Genomic DNA, 22,482 nt, shown 5'->3' with positions numbered 1-22,482 from the left:
TTATGCGTTGAGGAGTGACAGTGTGTGAATGAGCTCATGGGCCAAAATACCCCTGTAGAGTCACCTCATCACATGCTTGGCTTGTGGAAATTCAGATGTGTGCTTGACAAGAAAAAGTAGACACAATTTATAGACAGGGCAAGCAATTCTCTTTTACATGCTGCATATCATCTTTATACATTTATACAGGGATGTGTATGTGTGTACACATAGCTATATATACAGTTACTTTGTTGTATAGGATACTGTACACAAAGCCATACAGTCTACTTTATGGGCCATTTAAAGAATTTTTCAAGTTTTTGTTACTAATCAATGTTTCCCTTCCACACTGATTTTAGAACCTTGTGGAAGTTGCACGTATTTACATAGCTAGGGCGTTTTGTTCCTCTGAGGCTCTGAAACCTTTCTTGGTTGGAAATCTGACATCTTGCTTCAATATTTTCAAATTTCTTTAAATGTCAGGTTGAACATTTGTAATCCACAGAGCCAGAGGACAAGTCACCGTGAGTCTCTCCTTTTCTCCCACTAGGCGCTGATCCTGAAGGAGCTGTCTGTGATCCGCGATCACGCCGGCAGCGCCTGCCTCCGGGAGCTCGACAAGAGCAACAGCCCCCTCACCATGGCTCTGTGTGGCTCCAAAGGTGCGCCCGCCCCGTCCGGTGCCTGCTGTTGGTGTGTTCTTCACATGAGCTGGTTTGGTTCCAGAAAATGTCATAGTCATAACTTCAAACAGGCATTTCATTTCTTTGAGGGCATATCTTTTTAAAACAGAGAGAGAGACTTACTTGCGTTTTAGGAAATTTAACTCCTTTGGAAGAACTTGTTGGTAATGTGTGTGGGTTTCTGAGTTTGAGAGTGCTTTGAGCAAACTTGGTCTTTTAAAAATAAAAAGCAAACTAGGGATTTTTTAATTGTATTTAGTAATGCGGCAAAAGTCTTTAATTTCATGGATGGCCCAGGTCTCATGATACTGCATTCAGATTCAACACCTGTGTGCTCTTCCTATTTCTGTAAATTTATTTTATATAAGAAAATCCAGTCTCTAACTTTGCTGCCTTTTACCCCATTGGTCTCCTGCTTCCTGCTCCTGGGGTGTGTGTTTACTTCTCGCTCTTCCTCCCACTTTGTATTCCTCCCCCATCCCTCTTTATGTCCAAATCATAATGTCCTCCAAAAGTCCAGCCTGGTTGCTGAAGTCTCCTGGAAGAGTCACCTGGAGCTTCGCCAGCCTTTCCTCCAACCAAAACTTGCTCCCAAGCTCCTCATGCTCACTCTGCCATTCCTGTGTTTCCGACAGCTCCATCTCGTCTTGATTGTATCCCTGGACTGTGAACAGTAAAGACAGGGGTAGTCTTTTTGCTCTCCCTGGACTATAAACTTGTCGAGAATAAGGACCTTTGCTCTGTCGTATTCCTGTTTCGGCCCTCTGGTCTGCTTGCACTTCAGTGAATGTCATTTTGGTAAATGAACGTTCCCTTTCCAACCCGTGTCCCCAGGTTCCTTCATTAACATATCACAGATGATTGCCTGTGTGGGACAGCAGGCCATCAGTGGCTCTCGAGTGCCAGATGGCTTCGAAAACAGGTCCTTGCCTCACTTTGAAAAACACTCAAAGGTAAGCAGTGGTGGATCAGGTAGAACTTTGAAGGCCTCTTTATCTAGATGACCCCCTAAGGAACACAGACCTATCCAGATCCGAGACCACTGGCCACTTCATGTGGAGTTTTATATATGTATTTTTTTATTTGCCATTTTATTGAGATGTACTTCATATATCATAATGTTCACCCATTTAAAGTACACAGTTCAGTGACTATTAGTATAGTCACAGAGTTGTGCAAACATCACCGCAATCTACTTGTAGATCATTTTCAGTGCCCCAGAGTGAAACCCCGTGCACACTGGCAATGCAGGGCAGTGTTTTGGAGGTGGCCGGGTCTGGCCCACAGGAAGGATGTCAGGAAGGGAGTCATTTCCCAGGGAATTGGCCAAGCTGCCTCTGTCGGCAGGGTGCCCCCTGAGGTCCATGACTGCTCACCTGCTGTGGGAGAGCAGTGTGAGCTTAGGTTTCCCTTTCCTGAGCTAACTGCCTGCCACTGGCACCAGCACCAGCCCTGACCAGGACCTCACCCTCCTTGTGTATGGTAAGGATGGTTTGTCTCAAGTATTTCTCCTGTCTTGTGTGTCCTTGAAAAGAAAAAAAAAGAAAAGGAAAGGGCATATAAAACCTGCCGTTTAATGAGAGTATATTGGCCAGGTATTTATAGTCTAAAGGTGGGGCAGATTCTGATTTGAATGGATTTCAGAATTGTGGAGCTTGAACTTTTTTTGTTTGATATTTCTTTTTTTCGACCTCTCTTTAGCTCCCAGCTGCCAAAGGCTTTGTGGCTAACAGCTTTTATTCCGGTTTGACACCAACCGAGTTTTTCTTCCACACAATGGCCGGCCGGGAAGGTCTAGTGGACACAGCTGTAAAGACAGCTGAAACAGGATACATGCAGGTAACTGGAAGAAATGTAGGCCATTAGCAACAGAGCAGGACAGGGCTCTGTGAGTATTGAGTGTTTACACATTTGCACGTGAGCTATGATTTATCTGATCTTGGTACTTAAAAGAAAAAATTTAGAAAGGTAAATGCCCTGAAAAATTAATGAACAGTTGAAAAAAAAGGTAGTATGTTCCAAATCATGCTGTATACCTGACTGATCAAGACCAGGCCAGAGCCACATATACCAAAGCTCTCCTAGAGGAGAACATGGGCATGCAATTCATTACTAATATCATTCTCATTAACTCCAGTGACCTGTTCTAGTGCCTGCTGGAGGGCTTGGACACTCAGAGGGAAAGCTGCTTCCCCAGTAGTGTGTAGCTCTAGGACAATAAGCTCTGGGCACCAGGGCTAAACTAAAGCGTTCTCTGTGCTCGTGCTTCTCAAACTTTGCCACAGCAGTACCCCAATGGCAGAGGAGTGACAAATACGTCCCTCTTGTATTGTTCCAGAAGACCACAAGCAGAGGACGCTGTCTTTTCAGTCTCTCATTGTCATTTCTACTCTCTACTTCATAATTTAACTATGTTCAGGTTTTGGGGGGAAAAAAGTTTTAATGTTTTTAATTAATTATAATACCAGGTAAAGTCGACAGTCCAAGATGCTGGTCCATGAGCTTGGTGTGTCTTTGTGTCTGCTCTCTCCTGACTGTGGAAAAGAGCCCTTTGCAAGCTAGGAAACCAGGATAGGCAGCCCAGAGGTGTGACTGAGTGGGCCAGAACAAACAAGGGTGATTAGGGTGACAGAGGAATCAAGGTAGTATACACTTATTTTCATAGTCTTTTCTGCATCTGATATTTCTAATCACCTTTTGATGAGAAAGTGCCCTTCAGTTTTTGAGTGTGCTACTTTTGTCAAAAACCCAACAGACTGTGAAATGCCTTTACCACTCCTGCCATAATGTGTTTTGACTTTATTTTTCATCTCTACCTTTCTGAAGTAGAAAGTATGACTTTCCCAGCGCAGTGTGTTAACCTAGAACAAATTGGTTCTGGCATAAGAGATTTTTGTTTTGAAGTTGCCTGGAGGAAGATTTCTTTCTTTTTAATTCACTGAGCCACCATTGCATTGCTGGCTGGAGTGTTCTGCCGGTGGACGATTCTCCCCCTAAGCAGCTTTGAGAAGTGATTGCTGCCCGCTGGTTCAGACACAATGCTGTCCCTGTTTTCTCTTCTCCCCTTCTGTCCCAGAAGAGGGCCTGCACCTGATCCTCTGTAATTCATATTGAAGTCTGTAGGAGTCCTGGCTTAAGGTCTGTTTAGAAATGAAAAGCTATTGCATTAATGTATACCTTAGGGAGAAAGAGACAGAAGGCAGAACAGCCTAGGAAAACAGTGTTTGCAGAGCCCTTTGTGGGTGTTGGGGTTTAAATTGTGTGTATTCTATAAAGCACTGGAGCTGGAGTGTATTCTAAATCCCACTGCACGGGCTAGTGAGGCACTCATAGTCTTGTTCCTGGGCTAAAGGGACTCCTTAAAGGGTTTTAAATAAAGGAATTTTATGTGCTTAAGGTGTTTGTAACCTTGAAACTTTGAGTTGCAAACCTCATTTTCTGCACATGTGACTGGTCTTCTCAAAGCAGCTGAAATTTCTCCTCCTTTTCCTTTAGAGAAGGCTTGTAAAATCCCTTGAAGATCTTTGCTCCCAGTATGATTTGACAGTCCGAAGCTCTACTGGTGATATTATCCAGTTCATTTATGGAGGAGATGGCTTAGATCCTGCAGCTATGGAAGGAAAAGATGAACCTTTGGAGTTTAAAAGAGTTCTGGACAACATCAAAGTAAGATTTATCATTATACCTGGAGTTAGAGTGTTTTTGAGGATGTTTCTTTACAATGGAGGTACCATTTGGAATATCATTTACAGTTAATACTTCAGTCCTGTCTACCCAAGCACTGGATTAATATCTTTTGTCTTTATGTTACTCTGCATAATTTTTCAATATTAAAAGGAAAAAATAAATTATTGTCAATTGAAAGTCTAGTATTGGTAGTAATCAAATGCTAACAGAAGAGGGCTTTGGTTTCTCTCTGTGTCTAGTAGAGTGTACTAGAGACCAGTTTTATAAGTCATGGGTATTGAAAAGCAGCACATTTCACATACTTTAACTGGGAATATAGTTTGGAGCAACCTTTTTGTAGGGTAGTTTGACAATATTGATCTGAACTTAAATGTATGTTCCTTTTGACCCAATAGTTCCACTTATAGGAATTTGCTCTCCAGAAATGGTCTAAATATGCCAAGAATGTTTTTTCCAGGTTGTTTGCAGTGGGGGCAAATCATCAATAGAGGACAGGTCAAATGTAATGGTCTGTCTATACAAAAGAATAGTAATGCAGCCATTAAAACACTGGGAAAATCCCACAAGCTTGAGGAGTGGGAGAGTATCTTTGCTCTTGAAATGTTTGGGGTTTTTTAAATAACAATTTTTATTTTTAATGCAAATCTGTGGTGAGGTGAAGGCTGGGAAGTAATGGAATAACACCAGCTGAATACCCAGAAATCTATGTAGGATGGGCTATCAGTTTATCCGATTTTCACCTTCGTGTAAAAGACAGTCCACAATACATTTTGTTGTTGTTGCTTTTTTTGAGACAGAGTCTGGCTCTGTCACCCCGGGTAGAGTACAGTGGCATGATCATATTAATAGTTCATTATATAATCCTAGCACTCTGGGAGGCCGAGGCAGGTGGATCATTTGAGCTCAGGAGGTCGAGACCAGCTTGAACAAGAGTGAGACCCTGTCTCTACTAAAAATAAAAAGAAAATTAGCTGGATAACTAAAAAATACATAGAAAAAATTAGCTGGGCATGGTGGTGCATGCCTGTATTCTCAGCTACTCAGGAGGCTGAGGTAGAAGGATCGCTTGAGCCCAGAAGTTTGAGGTTGCTGTGAGCTAGGTTGACGCCACGGCACTCTAGACCAGGCAACAGAGTGAGACTCTGTCTCAAAAAAAAAAAAAAAAATAGTTCATGCTAGGCCGGGCGTGGGGGCTCACACCTGTAATCCTAGTAGTACTCTGAGAGGCCGAGGCAGGAGGATCGCTTGAAGTCAGGAGTTAGAGACCAACCTGAGCAAGAGCAAGAGCCTGTCTCTACTAAAAATAGAAAGAATTCTTGCCAGACAACTAAAAATAGAAAAAATTAGCTGGGCATGGTGGCGCATGCCTGTAGTCCCAGCTACTCAGGAGGCTGAGGCAGGAGGATTGCCTGAGCCCAGGAGTTTGAGGTTGCTGTGGGCTAGGCTGACGCCACAGCACTCTAGCCTCGGCAACAGAGTGAGACTCTGTCTAAAAACCAAAAAAAAAATTGCTGGTTGCAACCTCAAACTCCTGGGCTCAAGCTATATAGGTGCTCACCACCACACCCGGCTAATTTTTCTATTTTTAGTAGAGACGGGATCTTGCTATTGCTTGCTCAGGCTGGTCTCAAACTCCCGAGCTCAAGTAATCCTCCCGCCTCGGCCTCCCAGAGTGCTAGGATTACAGGCATGAGCCACCATGCCTGCCCCACAATATATTTTGACAGAAAAATCACAGGTTGCTAAAAGCTCACTCTGGGTAAGGTCATTTTATCTCTTGTGAGTTTTTTCATCTAATACTGCCCCCTTTTCTGTCGCCCACACACACATAACTCAATTTCCTTTTAATATTCGAGGCAGTCTTCCCATGTCCGAGCGAACCTGCTCTCAGTAAAAACGAACTGATCCTGACCACCGAGTCCATCATGAAGAAGAACGAGTTCCTCTGCTGCCAGGACAGCTTCCTGCAGGTAACCTCCTCCAGGTGGTGGTGACCGCACCCAGCTTGGCTGTCACAGAGAGCTCTGTTTGCCAAGTGCCAGCAGGTGGATTTTATAACCTGGGGTTTTTGTTTGTTTCTTAACATACTATTGTTCCTTTGGTAAAAAAAAAAAAAAAAAAAAAAGTTCAGAAGTGGCCAGGGCAAAAATCTCACAAGCTACATGAAGAATTTATCTCATATCTTTCTTAGTTTGTGTCTTTCACACAAGCATCTCCCTGTTAGAAGAAACACACTTGGGGCTGGGCGCGGTGGCTCACGCCTGTAATCCTAGCACTCTGGGAGGCCGAGGCAGGCGAATCGTTTGAACTCTGGAGTTCAAGACCAGCCTGAGCAAGAGTGAGACCCCATCTCTACTAAAAAAAAAAAAAAAAAAAAAGCAATAGAAAGAAATTAGCTGGAGAACTAAATATATATATATATATATATATTAAAAAAAAAAAAGTTAGCCAGGCATGGTGGCGCATTCCTGTAGTCCCAGCTACTCGGGAGGCTGAGGCAGTCGGATCGCTTGAGCCCAGGAGTTTGAGGTTGCTGTGAGCTAGGCTGATGCCACGGCACTCTAGCCTGGGCGACAGAGTGAGACTCTGTCTCAAAAAAAAAAAAAAAAAAAAAGAAGAAGAAGAAACACACTCTAGAGAACTGGTTTTGTTTAAGCCCTATCCCTGACACCAGCCTGCTACCCACTTTCTTATCCTGTGGACCGACTCTTCTCTGTCATTCTGAATCCCAGTAACTGTTAGTAGGCGTAGCATTGTTTTAGTCCCATTTATTTTAAATTGCTCTCACTTTTAACATATTATGGATGGGAAATCCATCATGTCAGCCTTCCTTGTGCGTCCAGAGCACTGTTGGCCTTGATGCCCTCTTGAGGTTTTTTGGTCGGTTTGTGTTTTGTTTCAGTAATTGTGCTGACCTGCTCAAGCAGCTCCTTCATGTTTATAATCCTGGTTAGGACCAAAAGCAAAGGGGTACAGAAATCAGTAAATGGCTTCTCTGTGTACTGATTGGTGATTCAAATGCAGCCCAAGACCAGCAGGCCAAGGGAAAAAGTATCCCTTTCAGCATACCAAAAATACAAACAGTAAGCAAAGCTTACCTTAGAATGTTTTCTGTAAGGATCTCCCCACTCCTTCCATGAGTGCGTTGAGGTGTGAGAGGTAAAAGAGAGAATCTTCCAGATTTCAATTTAATTTACAGTCAAGTGTATGGGCGAGGCTGAATGAGTACCTTTTGTTTTGTTTTTCTTCCATAGAAGTTTTCTTCTTTTTTTTTTTTAAACTAGAGTTGTGATTTGGTTTTTCTTCATGGCTATGTTTACTTATTTATTTTTCTATTTATTCTCAAAGACCTTAACTGAGACGGGTTACGAGACGTATAACGAGGTACTGTGCCTGGCGTGCTGTGAATGCGAGCAGAGGGCCTGGCCCCAGCAGCACCCAGCTGTTTGCCAGCACCGGAGACGACGCGTTTCTGTCCCAGTCCTGGCAAACACGGCTTCGCTTTGGACTGGTGCCTTTCTTGCCCTTGACAGGGTTTAACAGGTGACTTCCTGCCCAGCGGTATTTGTTTATTCATTGAGCACTTGTTGGGCCGTCACCATATGTCCCACAGTCTGCAGATCCTGAGGACGCAAGGATGACAAAACATGCCCTCGCTGCCAGTAGCTCACAACCTGGTGAGCTCAGGTTTGCCGAGAGGGTCTAACGTCCGCCGGCCAGCACAGATTTGTCTGAGCCCGGGAAGCGTTCTCCGGCTCTAGCCCAGAGCTGAGGCCACAGAGGCAGCTCCTAAGTGGCACTGAGCCCTGACCTCTGCTGGCGGCCGAGGCCATGCTCACAGACATTCTGTGGAGTGTGGGAATCTAACTGCTGGTTAATCGTGTGATTAATTGCCTGCCAGTTGTCGTGTTGCGAGTTCCCTCTAGTATGCATGGGTTGATTCAGTCTGAATGTTTAGTAGCTTGTTTCAGTTTTCATTTCTACCAAGTGAGCTTTTTTTTTTTTTTAACCTAACTTCCAGGACCTTTGTGTAGGGAAAGTCATTCCTTTCTGCAAACCCACTAGAAACGTGTCCAATAGTGCAGCAGCTGAACTGTCCTTGCCAGTGCCTGGGCTGGTGGATGGTTTTAGGTGTGCGCTCTTTTTGCTCCATATGTGTGCAGAGTTTCTCGCAGAGGAAAGTCCCCTGAGTCTGCGCGGCCTTAGGTTTTGCTCCTGGTTCCTGTGCTAATAGGTGAGGCAGCCTTTAATACTCGGTGATCAAATGGCAGCATCTGCGCCAAGAGGGCTTTCGGGAGCTTTCTCTAAAGGACCCAGCCACAGCCGGACAAGGTGGCAGGGGCGAAAGTCACTAATGTGGCAGAGGCTCCTTAGGCTGAGTGACAGGGGGAAAATCCAGTGGGGGCGAATGTGAATGCCTTTGAGCACCGGCGCAATTAGGCAGAGTTGAGCGAGGAGAGATTGTTCCACTGTCCTCTCCAGCTTTATTTTTCACCTCTGGTTTGCAGTAGCTGACTGTATCTGAAAATGTGGTCTCAGACTCGTAATTAATAAGTGAGTCTGGAGAGTTTCCCTTTAAAAAGAGCCTCTTGAGAATGTTCAAGTTCTTACAAGTTAATAAAAGTCCTTTTTGTGTAGAACAATGGCTGAGCTGCAGGGTAACCCTCCTCGTGTCTTCACACTTTCTCAGTGGGAAGAAAGAGTTGGCCAACAAGGGTAGTCACGAGCAAGCTGTGTTCATGGAAACAGGACAGCCAGGGTGTGTGGAACCCTCCCCACCAGGTAGCCCCTCGGCCCCCTGGGTTCCTAGGAGACAGAATGAATTTCCCGGTGAGCAGAGATGACATCAGAGAAACCCCTGCTCAGAAAGCAGACTTTGGAGAAAGAATCTGACTTTGTAGAGAGGCCCATTGCCTTGATCAAGCCTGTGACCTCATTTAGAACAGCGGCCTGCACTCTAGGGAGATTGGCTAATGCCGTGCTGCCTACAGGGAGGTCTCGCCAACCTGGGCAGCAGGTGGCTGGGAAAGGCATAAGACCATGCAGATACAGATGCTAAGGCTATTTAAACAAAAACATAAAGTTCTACTGTTTTACTTTCAGAAAAGCTAGTACCTGAAAGTTGCTAGACAGTCATGGGAGGCCAACAAGATTTATTTTTGCGAGGTTCAGATAGAATGAGACTAGGAAGTCTTAAGCTCTCTGTGGGTATCTCATAGGATTTTATTTTTGCGAAAGTGGGCTTCTGGCTCAGGCTTAGGCGTTTTCAGCAGTGTGCTAGGCTGAGTGGACATTGGGCAGGGCGTGCTGGCCTTTTCCCTCGGGGCCCCTCAGCCTACCCTGGAATCGAGAAAGAAGGCCACATGAGGCTTCTTGGCCACCACAGTATGGAGTCTGCCCTCACACCAGCCCTCTCATCCCCCCGTGTGTGTGGTCTGTCCCCAGCCATCCACACAGAGCAGCTGGATGCCTGCAGTCGGCCAGCCTGCCAGTCAAGCTCACTGCCACCAATGATTTGTCCAAAATCATCGAAGGGAATTATATTTCTGGGAGGCTGCTGAAGGGAAGGGCAGTCCGTCTACCCACTCTTCCTCATGTTCTTAAAAAGCATCTCCGAGTCACAGCAGAGGAGCTGATTGCCGGCTCCCAGGGCTGCAGTATAGTGGCCTCTGAAGGACTGTTGCTGCTGCGGGTGACGTGTGCCATCGGTGCACCCTGAGGAGTGCTCCAGAGCCAGTCCTGTAGCGCCTGACGACTGACCTACTGTGAGCAGGGTGCCAGCTGCTCCTCCGTAGGTGCTCCCTCCCCGTGAGCACGTCCCAGGGGAGGTGCCGGCTGATCCTGGTTTTAGGAGTGACGATGGGCTGGGCGTATCTCAGGGACACGCTGTAAATTGTCAAGCAGATAAGGTATAGGTTTCACCCTCCTTGTGGTCGCCAGGAAACGTAGAGTCAGGTCTGTAGTCCCTGCCCTGTTGATCCCCTGCCTGATGTCCTTTCACCTTCCTGACTCCACTTTGTCAGCATCTGGGGGCTCCAAGTGCCATTCTTAAGTACAGCAGGGATAGCACATATGCTAATGTTGCACCCCTGTCTTTGAGAGTGATATCTGGGAAGCCTCTCAGAGTTCTGGTGGTGTGTGGGAGGTCAGCGAGGCACTGGCCTGGGGGAGGGGTCACAATCAGAGGTGAGGGTCAGAGGGGGAGAGAAGCTGGGATTGGGGATTGTTTTCTTTGAAATGAAGATAAGTGCAAAGCATGTGTTTGAAGTGCATGTGGTGTCTACAGAGCCATCCTATAGCTGGTGGCATTTAAATTGGTCATAATAGCTTGAGAAGAAACAGCCAAAAATTAATCAATCTAGAGAAGAAAACTATGAATGGCAGAGTCATAGCTGTTCTGAACTGTGTTGATGTAGACTTTGTGGCATGAGGGGAGGGCAGGAGAGGAGGCTTCCACGCACTGTGTTAGGGCCACGGATAGTGCCATGAGAGCAGGCGGAGCACAAGGCCTTAGAGACACCTTATCCAATGGAGTGTGTACCTGGGCTGTGGACCATGTGGTGTGTTCCTTGAAAAACCACTTTGTAATAGAACCAATATCCACATTGTAATCGTTTATACTATCATTACCGCTAAAATACGATGGACTCATCATATATTACTAAAGTTTATGAAATGAATTGTGTCGCCTGAATGAGAAACATAAAACTGATGGTTGCTGTTTAATCTTTCAGGAAATAAAAAAATTCATTAAGGGGGTTTCTGAGAAGATCAAGAAAACCAGAGATAAATACGGCATCAATGATAACGGCACGACAGAGGTAACGGCCTCCCCAGATGCGCTAGGACGCGGAGGAGGTTGCAGGTGCTGCAGCCCTAACTCTGCCCCTGGCTTGTGTCCCTCCAGCCCCGTGTGCTGTACCAGCTGGACCGCATCACCCCCACCCAAGTGGAAAAGTTTCTGGAGACCTGTAGGGACAAGTACATGAGGTAGGGGTGCTGACTGCCCCAGACTGCTGGGCATTCACACAGGTCTTGCATGTCCCTCCTGCTTCCCCCTGGGGACAAAATCCTGGTTCAGCACCACTTAGTAACTGCCAGTATTTGAGCAGATTCTGTCACCTCTTATCTAGGGACTCCAGTGGGTCACTAGGCTGAATACTCCAAGATATGGAAATAATTGCAAACAAATTTCCTAGTGTCTTCTCTCCACAGAGAAAGTGCCAGTAAATTCGGCAGATGCCAGCTGCTCTGTCCACCCTCAGTACCGTTGGTCAGCAGACCACTTAGATCTTCTCCAGACATCACATGCTGATCACGAGTCGCCACGCAGAATTCAGTGGCATTGCTGCCCCCTCTGTGACCATCACTTCCCCTGTCTGTGCTGGAGTCATCTTCTGTCACAGACACAGCCTGGCCCATTGCCAGTTCCTTCCTGACCCTAGTGGCATCTGTATTTTTTTCTGTTGAAAGTTGATAACCAAAAGCCACTCCCCAGCAGTTTTTGCTGGACTTTTCTTTGTCGTGCTGGACTCTCATCCACACCTTCTCCTTCTAGGGCGCAGATGGAGCCTGGTTCTGCGGTGGGTGCGCTCTGTGCCCAGAGCATTGGCGAGCCAGGCACCCAGATGACCCTGAAGACTTTCCACTTCGCAGGCGTGGCCTCCATGAATATCACCCTGGGCGTGCCCCGGATTAAAGAGATCATCAACGCGTCCAAGGCTATCAGGTGCCTGGCTTCATCTCCCTCTTACTCTCACACGCACCTGTCATGTTTCCTGAGATACAGTGATCCTCGGGTCACATGCATGCATGCGATACTCCAGTGGGAGTGTCTCGGACCCTGGGAGGCGTGCTTGCTGTGTTAATCGTATTTTAGTTTTTAAAAAAGCCACTCAAGAAAAAAATAAGTTGAAACTTACATTCAAAATGGAAGCAATGTTTTTTTATGGCCACAAGTCACATGAAAATGTAAAAAATGACTGGAAAAATTAGAGCAATGTGTCAGTGGAGATTTCATCCCTTTAATGTCGTTATTTCCAGCCTACCTAGGTCTGACTGATACACCTGCCACTTGGCCTGTGGCCATATTCTGTGACACCCCACCCCCACCCCATGATTTCATGATAGGATTTGTCACTGATCTGAGGCTGGAAGAACCAGAAATACATTACAGTGCATTTGATGACAAAAATCATGATTTTACTTATCTGAATCTAACAAAATGACAATAAATAACATTAAGTGAAAGAGCACAGCACTTGGTCGTAGAACAGCAGCTGGCGATGATCGAGGGTGGTTATAGGAGCTCTGCCGTCGCTGAGCTGGTCAGCTCAGTCCCAGGAGCTTGTATTCCTGGGACCCCGTCTAGAACAGTGAGGACAGAAGCTGACAGCTAGTGGAGGTGTTCCCAGAGAAGAAGTGATGGGGAGCAGAGGGATGAGGGAAGTTGTATTATTTAAAGGTCCGTTTACTCAGGGAACAGAACTAAAATAACTGCTTGTTAGGACCAAAGAGAAAGAGGTAAGGCTCACTTTGAAAGGAAAAATTTTCTGACAGCCTTTTCATTCACTTATGGAATAGGTTGCCCGGGGAGCTCCAAAAATAGCAACTCTAAATGAGAGTGCATGTGAAGTCCTTAGTAGTGTGCCTGACACACAGCAAATGCTCAGTCAATTGCAGTGGCTATTAACGTTAGGATTTAAATGGTGCTCGGATTTAACAAACAGTGGTCCTCACAGGCTCACCCCTTGTGCTCGAATCCCTCTTCCTCTGCCCCCCCACAGCACTCCGATCATCACAGCACAGCTAGACAAGGACGACGACGCCGACTACGCTCGCCTCGTCAAAGGGAGAATTGAGAAAACCCTCTTGGGAGAGGTAGGAAGAAGCTCCTGTTGATAACAAGAAAACCAGCCCAGCAGTGGTGTAAGGCAGTGTTGAAAACCAGCTGCAGGGGACTGACCCATCGGTCCTGTCCACACTATTCCAGCTCTTCAGAAAAGGCAAGCAGTTGTCTCCTCTTAGCAAAGGGGAAACTGACGAATTAACACTCTGATCTTTTGCCACGGCAGATTTCAGAGTATATTGAAGAAGTGTTTCTGCCTGATGACTGCTTTATTCTCGTCAAGCTCTCCCTGGAACGGATCAGACTTCTGAGACTGGAAGTGAGTCACGTAATTAAATGTGTGGAGGAAGTCATCCTGTGAGTCCCAAGATAGGTGCTGGTAAACTAGGGCACGAGCTGAGCAAGACAGCGGAAGCGTTGCAGAGGCAGGCTTTGCTCTCTGGTTTTTGTGATCTGGTTGTCCCCTCACGTTTTCTCTTTCTAAACCTGACTGTGACATAGCTATGGCCATCAAAAGACACACAGGAAATTAGTTGAAATTTTGTGCACGCCACACCACCACTCACTGTGGCACAGTATTATGATAACTGGTCTCCTTGTCCGTGTTCCCAGTGTCTGGAAGGACCTAGGGCTGGCTGTGCCTTACTCGTCTGTGGTTCTACAGCCCGTGGCTGGTTTGGGGAGTGTTTTCAGATGGGTGGATTAACCCGATTTCTTATATTGGCGCTCGTGGGAAGGTCACGGTTAAAAGATTATCAGCCTTTCTCACAAACACACTGAGATAGGGTGCGTACTGAGAAACTTCGTGTGTTCCCCATGTGAGAGTTGACTCTGAAATTTAGCAGCCAGATCTTGAGTTTGGGGATTTCTGTAGCCTGTCTTTTGCTGCCTGCCTTGTGGCTCTTTCACCAGAAGTGCTGAACGGCAGCTAGGAACATGGCACACGGGCAATCGTGGTAATGTCAGAGAAGGGGGAGGTTCCACTCAAGCTTTGCATGGCCCTGCCCGCCAACCTCCTGCCTCCCTCGGGCTTCCCACAGAGGCTGCCTGTGCTGTCATGAATCAAGCGTGAATTTTCAGTGGGGCAAATACTCATTCTTTAGGGGCGACGAAAATCTCTTTTTATGCATAAAGCACAGATACACATACAGTACCTAAACAGACATGTAGTATATCTGCCACATTAAAGTCTCATAGTGGGGGTGATTAGGAAAAAAATGACTAGAAAGATTTCTTAGAGGGACAATAATGAAATAAAGAGTAAAAACACTGGCATCGAAGCCTCCAAACCTCCGTCAGTAACGCCCACGCGTGGCCACGTTGCAGGTGAACGCCGAGACAGTGCGGTACTCCATCTGCATGTCCAAGCTGCGCGTCAAGCCCGGCGACGTGGCTGTTCACGGCGAGGCTGTGGTGTGTGTCACTCCCAGGGAGAACAGCAAGAGCTCCATGTACTACGTGCTACAGTTCCTGAAAGAGGACCTCCCCAAGGTGAAACAGTCACTTCTAATGGAGAAGCGCGAACGCCCACCAATGGGAACCCTAAGGGCTTTGTCACTTAGTCCCATTTCTACTTGGCCTCATCCCTAAGGAATCAGTCAGATGTTTTTACTGCTTGGCACTACCACAGCAACTCCGCCTGTTAGAATCTTCTCTGTTCTGTCATAAAACCGATGTTAGAATGAAACGCAGTCCCCTGAACTTCTTCTATTCTTCCAAACCCCCAGAACAGCCCACAGGCACTCTTAGGTCTAGTGCATCACTGATAACCACGGCTGTGAGCTGGGGGTGATCAAGGTGACGAAGTTCAGGGCCTGGCACACCCAGCCCTCGCTGCCTTCTGTGTCTCCGAATCCAGGTGGTCGTGCAGGGCATCCCCGAGGTGTCCAGGGCTGTCATCCACATCGACGAGCAGAGCGGGAAGGAGAAGTACAAGCTGCTGGTGGAGGGGGATAACCTGCGCGCAGTCATGGCCACCCACGGCGTGAAGGGCACCCGCACCACCTCCAATAACACCTACGAGGTACGCTCAGCCCACAGGGTCATGGCAGGCCCTCAGCTGGTTCCTGGCACACTTCTCTGACATTCCCATTTGCTCTGGGTCTACCACTAAAATTTGCCCACCAGTTCCTTTCTGGAAAGTGGCACAAGGTCTGCTTTTTTTTTTGAGACAGAGTCTCACTCTGTTGCTTGGACTAGAGCACCGTGGCATCAGCCTAGCTCACACCAACCTCACACTCCTGGGCTTAAGCGATCCTTCTGCCTCAGCCTCCCGAGTAGCTGGGACTACAGGCATGCACCACCATGCCCACATAATTTTTTCTATATATTTTTAGTTGTCCAGCTGGTTTCTTTCTGTTTTTTTAGTAGAGACAGGATCTCCCTCTTGCTCAAGCTGGTCTTGAACTCCTGAGCTCAAATGATCCACCCGCCTTGGCACAGGGTCTGCTTTGAGCCTGCAGGGCAGAGGAGGCTGCCTCCACTCATCCCTGGCTCTCCATAGGTGGAGAAAACTCTGGGCATCGAGGCTGCCCGGACAACCATCATCAATGAAATCCAGTACACGATGGTGAACCACGGCATGAGCATCGACAGGAGGCACGTGATGCTGCTCTCCGACCTGATGACCTACAAGGTTCGTGGCGGGAAGGCACCCGGGCTGCCTGGACATCCCAAAATTCACTTTCAGGAGAGTGATGCTGGGGAGCTTCTGAGATACGTAGAATACACTATCACCATCACCCCAAAACCAAAGCATGGTAGTTGGGCTGGGTGTTACGGTAAAATCCCAATATGAGAATTGCAACCTCATGGCAAACTCCCTGCAGCTGGAGGAGTGAAGAGAGAGCTGGAGCATGGTTTTGTCCTTATTCTGACTTATCCTGAAGCAAAATGAGCCGTTGCCAAAAGCCCAGATTCCCGTGGCAAGTCGAGGTGTTTCTCTCTTACTGAACCCATTCATCACACTTCTGTAGCCATTTCCAGGGAGAGGATAAGTTAACATGATCTAAAGCAGGGTTGGGGGAGCATGCTGAGGTTGGTTGGTTGGTTGGGTTTTTTTTTCCTCTCTTCCCAAAAAATGTATTCCCTTCTATCAGTGCCATAGGACAGCAGATTTTCACGCAGCCTCCCCCAACACGCCTGTAGTGTGTTACAGAATGTTTAGAAACTAGGTGAGGGAAATGGCTGGTTCCCTGCTACCCTGAAGCAAAGGCTGTCAGGTTTAAGTCTTCCCTTTAGGTCTTATTCTATTTGCATGTGACTTTACTGTGGTTGCAGTAAACAATGTACATGCAGTTTTTATCTTGACCTTTTAACATTACAAGTATTTTCCGTGTTGTTTTGTAATTTTAGTGAGTATGCTTTTTTAATGATGGCACGATATGCCTTTGAATAGAATTATTACCTGGATTTAATTCCTACTTGAGACTTTAAAATTCTTTTTATATTTTTCAAAGCTAGAGTCTTTTTTTTTTTTTTTTTTTTTTTTTTGAGACTGAGTTTCACTCTGTCACTGAGGCTGGAGTGCATTGGCATGATCATAGCTCACTGCAATCTCCAACTCTTGGGCTCAAGCAATCTTCCTGCCTCAGCCTGCCAAGTAGCTGGGACTATAGTTGTATGCCACCAGGCCCAGCAAATTTTTTTTTTTTAATTTTTTGTAGAGATGGGTCTCACTGTGTAGCCCAGACTGGTCTCAAACTCCTGGCCTCAAGTGATCCTCCTACCTCAGCCTCCCAAAGTGCTGGGATTACAGGCATGAGCCACCATGCCTGGCCCAAAGTCAGATTCTTAATTCTAGTTCTAAATTCTTAATTCTTTGTTCCGATGTCACCTAGGTACAAGTGTAAGGTTCTGTGTTGTGAAGCTCTGATTGTCTCAGTGGGACACAGAGGCTGCAGAGATAGCTGTTAAGGTCATTTTCACACCTGAGATTGTGACTTGAACAGTTGCTTGGCTGCTTTTTGTTTATTGAGTGAATGTATAGTGCTGTGGTTTTGAGCTTTTTGTAAGTGGCATGAGCATCACTCTGATGCCTCTCTTGACACAGGGTGAAGTCCTGGGCATCACCAGGTTTGGCCTGGCCAAGATGAAGGAGAGCGTGCTGATGTTGGCTTCCTTTGAGAAGACGGCCGACCATCTCTTTGATGCCGCCTACTTTGGGCAGAAGGACTCCGTGTGTGGTAGGTTTGATGTTTCTAGGAGCAGCATCAAAGGCCTTTGTTGTTTACAACTCAGACCATGGCTAGGCTTCCAGGGGAGTGAACAAAACCGAGTAGGCAGAGCATCTATTTTTTCCAGAATAAAGTCACAGACGACAGAATTGGACTGATGGATCTTTTACCTCCAAGGCCTGACTGTAGCATCCTGCATCCCTCGACATCTGTTAGAAGGTTTTTCTCTGTCAGTGCAGATGGTTTTTGGTCCAAGAAGAAAAGAGCGGCCCTGGGCATGTAGGGATTCTCTAGCCGTGGTCGTGCTCAGCCACACTGATCCTGACCCTCTGTGTGATGCCAGGGCCCAGCGCACCCAGCAGCATCCTGCGCTCTGACTCCCTGGGCAGGCAGCAGACCTGCGCGGCTGAGCCCGTGCTAGGCACCTGCACGCGCAGCATCTCCACCCACCTGCGGGATGGAGCCGTTAAGCCCTTTCACAAGTGAGAAGACCAAGGTGACCTCGCTTGCCGTTGAGTCCACCTGCAGAGCCTCACCCTGTGTGGCGCCTCACCCCCCAATACCACAAACGTGGCTCTGACCAAGGCACGCTGGCCTGGGGGAGAGGGCGCACCAGGGGCACTGTCACAGCAGCAGCTGGCTTACCTGCTTCTTCCCCTGGAGGCCGGCACTGACTGCTGGGCATTGCTCCAGCCTTCCTGACTCCGCAGCAAGACCCTGCAGGCCCGGGGTGGGAGCTGGTGAGGGGCTGGGGTTTGGGAGGGTCAGGTCACACACCAGTCAGGCCCAAGCAGGGATTCCAAGTCTCGCTGCCATTTCCGAGGCTGAGCTCTGCCTCCCAGTAGCCATCTCGTCTCACCTCCTGCTCCTGTGCATGCACCAAATGGGTGACAGTCGGGGGGGGGGGCCCCGTTCAGAGGGCACGCCTATTTTTTTGCCTCTTAGATTAACCTTTTACCTTTTTATTGGGTTGGAGGTGGAAGAAGGAAAATTACATAATTCTTGAAGATAAAGAAGGGTGAAAGGAAAAAAAAAGGAGCAGAGATTGGGGTGGGCGAGGGCGGGTACGCAGGCGAGTGGGGGAACGCGGAGGCCAGGGCAAGAGCAAGCCTGCCTGACAGCAGGCCCGAGACCAGCACCTCTGTCCACCACCGACCCCTCTGGGGCCTGGGACCACCACCCCCCCCACCCCGACTTTGAAGTTTTCCCCTCCCCCTGCTCCTTCAGTACGTTGTAACCAGTGTTGGCCCGCACTACTAGTTGGTTTTAGTTTGGGTGTTTGCCTCTCTGGTTCCTTGTTAGCACAAAGCCTAGAACGTAGTAGCCATTTGCTTGTAGAATCAGAAGGCTGATGGAAAGTCAATGTTTGTGTCTTATAAAAGCCAAACTGGAGCTTGAAGAAAGAATCTGCACCCCGCTTACTCCTGTAACTCTAGCAGCCCTGCCTTCTGCCTGTTTCTCATTAGGGCTGTGGCTCGCAGGGCTCGGCTGCTCATAAGCCTGACCCAGCCCCTTCCCCTGAGCGCAGCTAGCAGCTGTCTGCTGCGGTTTCCAAGGGGGTGGTAGTCTGCTCACTGTCGTCCCCAGTCGTCTGCTTTTCCTCTAGGCTCTGAGTTCAGGAAGCTCTGGGTGGCACACTTGGGATTCCTGAGCATCATTCAGTGTCCTTGCTGTCTTTGGTGTTCTCAAGGGTAGCGCCCTCCGGGGGCCTTTGGCTCAGATGAGAGGGGAATTGGTGCTGCTGGCTCGGTCTCCAGCAGGCTGCTGGGCTGTGCACAGGCACTCCCTTCCCCGCGGGTGCAGAGTTCCCGCACCCGTGCAGAAGCACGGCGACAAGCCTGTCCTCGCAGCCACCCGCCCTTTCTAGATGGAAAACAGTGATTTGCCTAAGTTTAACCAGTTGATGTGGAGTAGAGCTGGGACTCATCCCAATTTCTGACACTTGAGTCCGTAGTTTCTCCTTCCTAGGAACCGCCTGTGTGTTGGGAAGCTCTCTGATCTTGATTCTGGTTGCTTTCAGGGGTGTCTGAGTGCATCATCATGGGGATCCCAATGAACATTGGAACCGGGCTCTTCAAGCTGCTCCACAAGGCCGACAGGGACCCAAGCCCTCCCAGGAGGCCCCTGATCTTCGACACAAACGAATTCCACATCCCCCTTGTCACGTAGTCCAAGGGAAGAGGGGACCATTCCTGACCTTGGCTCCTCGTCCTGTTTGCAGCTGATGTGAAGAGCTTTGTGCTCCCTGGGACAGAGGCCCTGATGTCCCCACCTGTGCCAGTCAGAGAAGGCCCCTGGTATCCCCAAGAGCAGCTTCTGAAGGGGGGAACAGCTCATACTGGTGACCCTGACTGCACCACACTGCTTGGGAGAGCTGCAGGTTTTATTGTTTGTTTGAAACCACGTCTGTGGACAGCCCAGCCCTTCCTGCCCACCCTGCCTCCCTGGACTTGGGAGGAGGCCCAGCCAGGTGTCATTGCCCATCCCACCTTACTGTGTCCCATACCTGACAGTGAGCCCCCTCTAAGCTCTGCACGGGCCAGGCCACGCATACTCATGTAAATATTATCGCTATTATTTATTTGTTCCATTTGAGGGATTTGGAATTTTTGGTTATTTTTATTTTACTTTTGAAACCAAGCAGCAATAGAAACCAAGAAAGCCAGCATTGAAGCGTCACTGGACAAACTGGTTAAGCTGTCTGGGATCTGTAATGGAGCTGAGACTCTCGTGAGCCCAAGCCGATCGGAAATGTCTTCTGTAGGCGCCCCTGACCACCCTGTAGATTTCGTCTACCTCAGACCCCCATGGCAGGGTTCTGCCCTGGGACAATAGCCAAACTCATTCTTCATGGCCTGGAGAAGCCTCACTGGAGTTTGGGGCCTGCTGAGGTAGGGACAAGATGGGTCTCTGTAGAATTATACTTACATTCTTTGGACAAGCCCTCGTTGATTTCCCAAGTTCTGGTTCAATGCTGTTAAGGTACTTAGTGTAACCATCGGTTCTCGTATCTGTATTAGAGTGAGTGCTTTCCCTCTCACACTGATGGGATTGTCAATTAGGAATTCTTGGCCTGAGTTATTTTTGGCCAATGCTCAAGTTTAAAATTGTATTAAAATTTGTAGTTTGGTCCCCCTGCATCCACAAGGTGGACCTACAGACTTCTTTCAGGGGATTAGTGATATGAAAAAATGCCATTTTGGCCAGGCACAGTGGCTCACGCCTGTAATCCTGGCACTCTGGGAAGCCAAGGCAGAAGGATCGCTTGAGCTCAGGAGTTCGAGACCAACCTGAGCAAAAGTGAGACCCCGTCTGTACTAAAAATAGAAAAATTAGCTGGACATCATGGCACTTGCCTGTAGTCTCGGCTATTAATACTAAGGAGGCTGAGGCAGGAGGATCACTTGAACCTGGGAATGTGAGGTTGCAGTAGCTACGATGACACCACTGTACTCTACCCAGGGCAACAGAGTGAGACCCTGTCTCAAAAAAGGAAATTGAACCCCCCTCCTGACTCCCTCCCATATAAAAAATAAAAATAATTTTTTTTTTTTTAAAAAACTGCCATTTTTCTTAATGTTTAGTGCCCCCTGTATCTTTGAATTACGCTAGCCTGGTTCAAGACAGAGGGTTGAGTCCATTAACAAATGATGATTCAGGGTTTCTACTCGATCTCACCGAGAGCCCTGCTTCTCTTATGCAACCTGGGAGGGGCCACAGCGGACCCTGCCCACCACCAACTGCCTTCCTGAAAACTTGCCTAGGGGGCAAGCCACAGGCCTGATGAGACCCAGGACCACTGGGCCACACGCCAGGGCAAGGGGAGGGTGGAACTGAGCAGTAGGAGGGAACACCGGCACCTGCTTTCCTCTGCACCTGACACTTGGAACGGAGGGGAGGCCATGGCCGCACGGCCGGGAGTAATAAAGTCAGCAGCGCTGAGGAGCCTCATCCTGCTCGAGCTAGTGCTCACTTGGGTGCTGAGGAGTCTGTATGAGATGTGTGTGATTGTGACGGGTGCGGATCATTGTGTGACACTCTGGGAACAAGGCCGACCTTGGAGCAGAATGGTTATGTAAGGGAATGTATCGCCCAGTGGGACAGGATGTGTCCCGAGAAAATTGGGCCTCCTGGTACTGCCAGTGCTGCTGGGACCACTGGCATAGGCAGCATGGACTGGTGAACCCTACTGGCTGCGGGTTAAACTTCTCCCTGATATGCTCATCTGCCTGCCCTGGCATTGGCTTTATACCGGCCCAGAGCTCTAAGACCAGCTCAGGCTGGGCGCGGTGGGTCACACCTGTAATCCCAGTACTTCGGGAGGCCAAGGTGGGAAGATGACTTGAGCCCAGGAGTTCGAGAGCAGCCTGAGCAACATAATGAGACCCCATCTCTGCAAAAAGTAGAGAAATTAGCTGGGTATGGTGGTGTGCGCCTGCTGTAGTCCCAACTACTCTGGAGGCTGAGGCAGAAGGATCACTTGAGCCCAGGAATTTAAAGTTGCAATGAGCTATGATGATGTCGCTGCACTAAAAAAGAGCTCAATGGAAGGGTAACATTTTACTCTCTGGGCCTGTTTGGAAGAAGTAACACACTTAAATTCAGTCTCATCCATGAACAGTTACGTATTTCTTTAGTGGTTGGTCTGTCCAGTCCTTTGCCATTTTTACATCTTTTGTGTAAAGGAGGATTAAAATAGTCACTGACTCAGTTCCAGCCCCCTGCTTTGGGGATGAGAGAGACATTCTGGAGTCTCAGTGTCTGTGCCCGTTAAATTAATGGGGCCCTGTTTCTATTTCAGTGTTTATCCATGTGTATCCACACTGAATCATGTCTGATTGAACCTGACACTGTACAGTCATTATTTCTTGAATTTTTGCTGTCTCTTGGCAGACCTCTTTATTTTTCTACCAGAATTCAAAAGAGGAACAACTTGCTGTATGTAAAACTATAGCATGGCTGGGCGTGGTGGCTCATGCCTGTAATCGTAGCATGCTGGGAGGCTGAGGCAGGTGGATCGCTCAAGGTCAGGAGTTCGAGACCAGCCTCAGCAAGAGCGAGACCCCGTCTCTACTAAAAATAGAAAGACATTATCTGGACAACTAAA

At 48.0% G+C, this 22,482-nt stretch overlaps 1 protein-coding gene across 1 annotated transcript in view; it reads left to right on the top strand.

Moving 5' to 3' along the window:
- The window catches only part of POLR3A (RNA polymerase III subunit A), a 46,947-nt gene extending 26,071 nt beyond the window's left edge, over nucleotides 1-20,876 (top strand). Inside the window, exons 17-31 of the mRNA XM_069460320.1 lie at nucleotides 533-644; nucleotides 1,500-1,618; nucleotides 2,367-2,504; nucleotides 4,161-4,331; nucleotides 6,209-6,322; nucleotides 11,087-11,173; nucleotides 11,260-11,342; nucleotides 11,911-12,081; nucleotides 13,139-13,232; nucleotides 13,427-13,519; nucleotides 14,527-14,691; nucleotides 15,059-15,223; nucleotides 15,704-15,835; nucleotides 17,252-17,384; nucleotides 19,396-20,876. Coding sequence (XP_069316421.1) covers nucleotides 533-644; nucleotides 1,500-1,618; nucleotides 2,367-2,504; nucleotides 4,161-4,331; nucleotides 6,209-6,322; nucleotides 11,087-11,173; nucleotides 11,260-11,342; nucleotides 11,911-12,081; nucleotides 13,139-13,232; nucleotides 13,427-13,519; nucleotides 14,527-14,691; nucleotides 15,059-15,223; nucleotides 15,704-15,835; nucleotides 17,252-17,384; nucleotides 19,396-19,544 — 1,926 coding nt within the window. The 3' untranslated portion in view covers nucleotides 19,545-20,876. The remainder of the gene's footprint in view (nucleotides 1-532; nucleotides 645-1,499; nucleotides 1,619-2,366; nucleotides 2,505-4,160; nucleotides 4,332-6,208; nucleotides 6,323-11,086; nucleotides 11,174-11,259; nucleotides 11,343-11,910; nucleotides 12,082-13,138; nucleotides 13,233-13,426; nucleotides 13,520-14,526; nucleotides 14,692-15,058; nucleotides 15,224-15,703; nucleotides 15,836-17,251; nucleotides 17,385-19,395) is intronic.
- The last annotated feature ends 1,606 nt before the right edge of the window (nucleotides 20,877-22,482 follow it).

This window comes from Eulemur rufifrons, chromosome 28 (assembly GCF_041146395.1).
Source record: "Eulemur rufifrons isolate Redbay chromosome 28, OSU_ERuf_1, whole genome shotgun sequence".
In the NCBI taxonomy this organism is placed as follows: domain Eukaryota; kingdom Metazoa; phylum Chordata; class Mammalia; order Primates; family Lemuridae; genus Eulemur; species Eulemur rufifrons.
This window is presented reverse-complemented; position numbering and strand designations above follow the sequence as displayed.